Genomic DNA, 1982 nt, shown 5'->3' with positions numbered 1-1982 from the left:
ATCCTCCGGACCCCCCCTTCCTTTCCTTTCCTTCTTATCCCCCTCCCAACATTATTCTGCGGTGCCAGTGCCCTGCTTTCGCAAGCCCCCAGTTTTAGGGCTTTGCTAATGTTTTTCCCTTGAAAATTAAGGGATATTATTTTTGGGCGATACATATTGAGTGAACATCAGTGTCTTCGATTTTTCACTCAATGGAGGGCACGGCCAGTGTAGCCACTGCCACCGCCACTCGGGGCTCTTCTTTCCAGATGCCATTGTCCCGGCAGGAGTGGCGCGCTGTTGCGGAGCATCATCTAGCTGGAAACCCAGACGACAAGGTATTGATTCGTCAGCGGCAATATTTTTACCGGGTCTTATTTGGTAGCGGGGTAACGTGGGAAATGATGAAAACACAAAGATGTGGAATTGAAGCTTACCCATTGCTAGAGATCGAGAGAATGAAAACATTGGATCTCCTTCTCAATGCATGCCTTCTGAGGATTAACATATTTCTCACTGTCCAAATTGGGGTTAGGGTTTAGCTTTGTCGGCTCGCGCTAGTCTATGTTCATCTTTGTATCTTTTTTTTAAAGTTCAGGGGCTATTGGTTTTTCTGGGCACAAACCCTGTGGCTAATAGAAGTCATGAGTAGTGTGTAGGTGGATAATGTGGTCCTTAGCTTGCGCACACTCGGTGGATATGTAGTTCCCGTGCTTGTCTTTGTGAAGCAAGTATCTTGTCTTAGATGACTCAAGTCTATATAAGTTTGAACTGTATTTTCTTTTCACACATCAAGACTGAGGTGAAATACGTAATTTGATTCGGTTTCTAAATTTTATTTCTATGTTCTATCTTTTGGATAGTGCGTGGTTCTCTATATTTTCAATATTTGGTTTAGAGAAACCTCATATGGTCCGTCAGTGTCCACCACTCAAGTTTTAGAGACTTATTTGCTTTTATTGCAGGCTATCCCCTACCCATTAACCGTGCATATATTAGGAACTGAGCTATTGACTTTTATAAATGAGAGCAGTGAAGTGAAAGCAAATTGTTTGAGGCCGTTCAAGTTTAATATCAAAGCTACGCTGTTCAGTCATATTTTTTTAAAGGGTGCTGTGCTGGCATTCCGGTTATGGTGGAAGGAGCTATTTTTTTTCCTTATTTTTCATTTTATTTGATTGCTAACTGGACATCTATTATTCTGCAGGAGTTAGAACAAAGAAAGTTGGGGCAATCAGATGAAAGAACCATATATGAGGTAAGGTTATGTTTATGGTAACAGAAGCTTCTTTTCAGTGTTTTGGATTTAGGAACTGAAGATGATTTTTTCCTTTTCAAGGTGCAGCAAGGAAGACAGCCCCTTGATGTTGATTTCTGTTCGGTGACAGTGGATGGGACATTAGACAATGATATATTGCAGCAACGAATTCAGGATGTTGCTAGACAAAGGGAGGAGTTAGAACGCATCGAGGTTGAGATTAGAGCTCAAATGATTGCAAGAACTGAGATAATTGAAATGCAAAATAGCTTTGATGCTCAACTCAAGGAACATTCTAATGCTGCCTGCAAGCTTCAGGTGTAAATTAAATATAATATGTGGTCTCTGTAGTTTAGTTTGCTCTATTTAATTTAACACGAAAAATCTATTATTCTTCAAGTTTTATGGTTAAAATATTTTTTTCATTGTCCATTTGTAGCCTTTTTTAGTAGTATCGAGTTTGTCATGTCTGTTGACCATTTATTGATACTGCAGTGCAGATGCAGATTTTTGTTTGTCATTGTGAGAAAATAAAGAATTTTGTGCTGATAATCTATTTATGGTAGGCGACTTTGTTTAAAGCTTGTAAATTTGGCTTGCAGGAGCAACTCCGTGAAAGGGATCATACAGTACATGAGCTGGAAGGAAATTGAAGAGAAAGACAGAGAACTGCATGCTATAAATTAGACAATGAAGCGGTTGTTGGATGGCTCTTCTTATAAAAAGATGCTTTTTAAATGCTGAC

At 39.6% G+C, this 1982-nt stretch overlaps 1 protein-coding gene across 2 annotated transcripts; it reads left to right on the top strand.

Moving 5' to 3' along the window:
* LOC129300724 (uncharacterized) lies at window positions 1-1916 on the top strand. 2 transcript variants are annotated; one of them, XM_054939309.1, is made up of 4 exons: window positions 1-317; window positions 1187-1237; window positions 1325-1555; window positions 1840-1916. In XM_054939309.1, the coding sequence occupies exons 1-4, from the start codon at window positions 192-194 to the stop codon at window positions 1888-1890; spliced, it is 459 nt and encodes a 152-aa protein (XP_054795284.1). In that variant the 5' UTR covers window positions 1-191; the 3' UTR covers window positions 1891-1916. The 2 variants fall into 2 exon arrangements, with proteins under 2 accessions (XP_054795284.1, XP_054795283.1); XM_054939308.1 differs by having other exon boundaries at window positions 3-317; window positions 1319-1555.
* The last annotated feature ends 66 nt before the right edge of the window (window positions 1917-1982 follow it).

Source organism: Prosopis cineraria, unplaced genomic scaffold (assembly GCF_029017545.1).
Source record: "Prosopis cineraria cultivar Desert tree isolate PC_DT_omini unplaced genomic scaffold, ASM2901754v1 PC1721, whole genome shotgun sequence".
NCBI lineage: Eukaryota > Viridiplantae > Streptophyta > Magnoliopsida > Fabales > Fabaceae > Prosopis > Prosopis cineraria.
Note: the sequence above shows the minus strand (reverse complement) of the source record. Positions and strands in the feature narration are given on the sequence as shown.

Excerpts from the sequence above, each read along its gene's own strand:
- LOC129300724 (XM_054939308.1), top strand. The coding sequence starts at position 192 with ATGGAGGGCACGGCCAGTGTAGCCACTGCCACCGCCACTCGGGGCTCT. Across the intron at positions 318-1,186 it reads CTGGAAACCCAGACGACAAG|GAGTTAGAACAAAGAAAGTT; the intron begins GTATTGATTCGT and ends ATTATTCTGCAG. Across the intron at positions 1,556-1,839 it reads ATGCTGCCTGCAAGCTTCAG|GAGCAACTCCGTGAAAGGGA; the intron begins GTGTAAATTAAA and ends TTTGGCTTGCAG.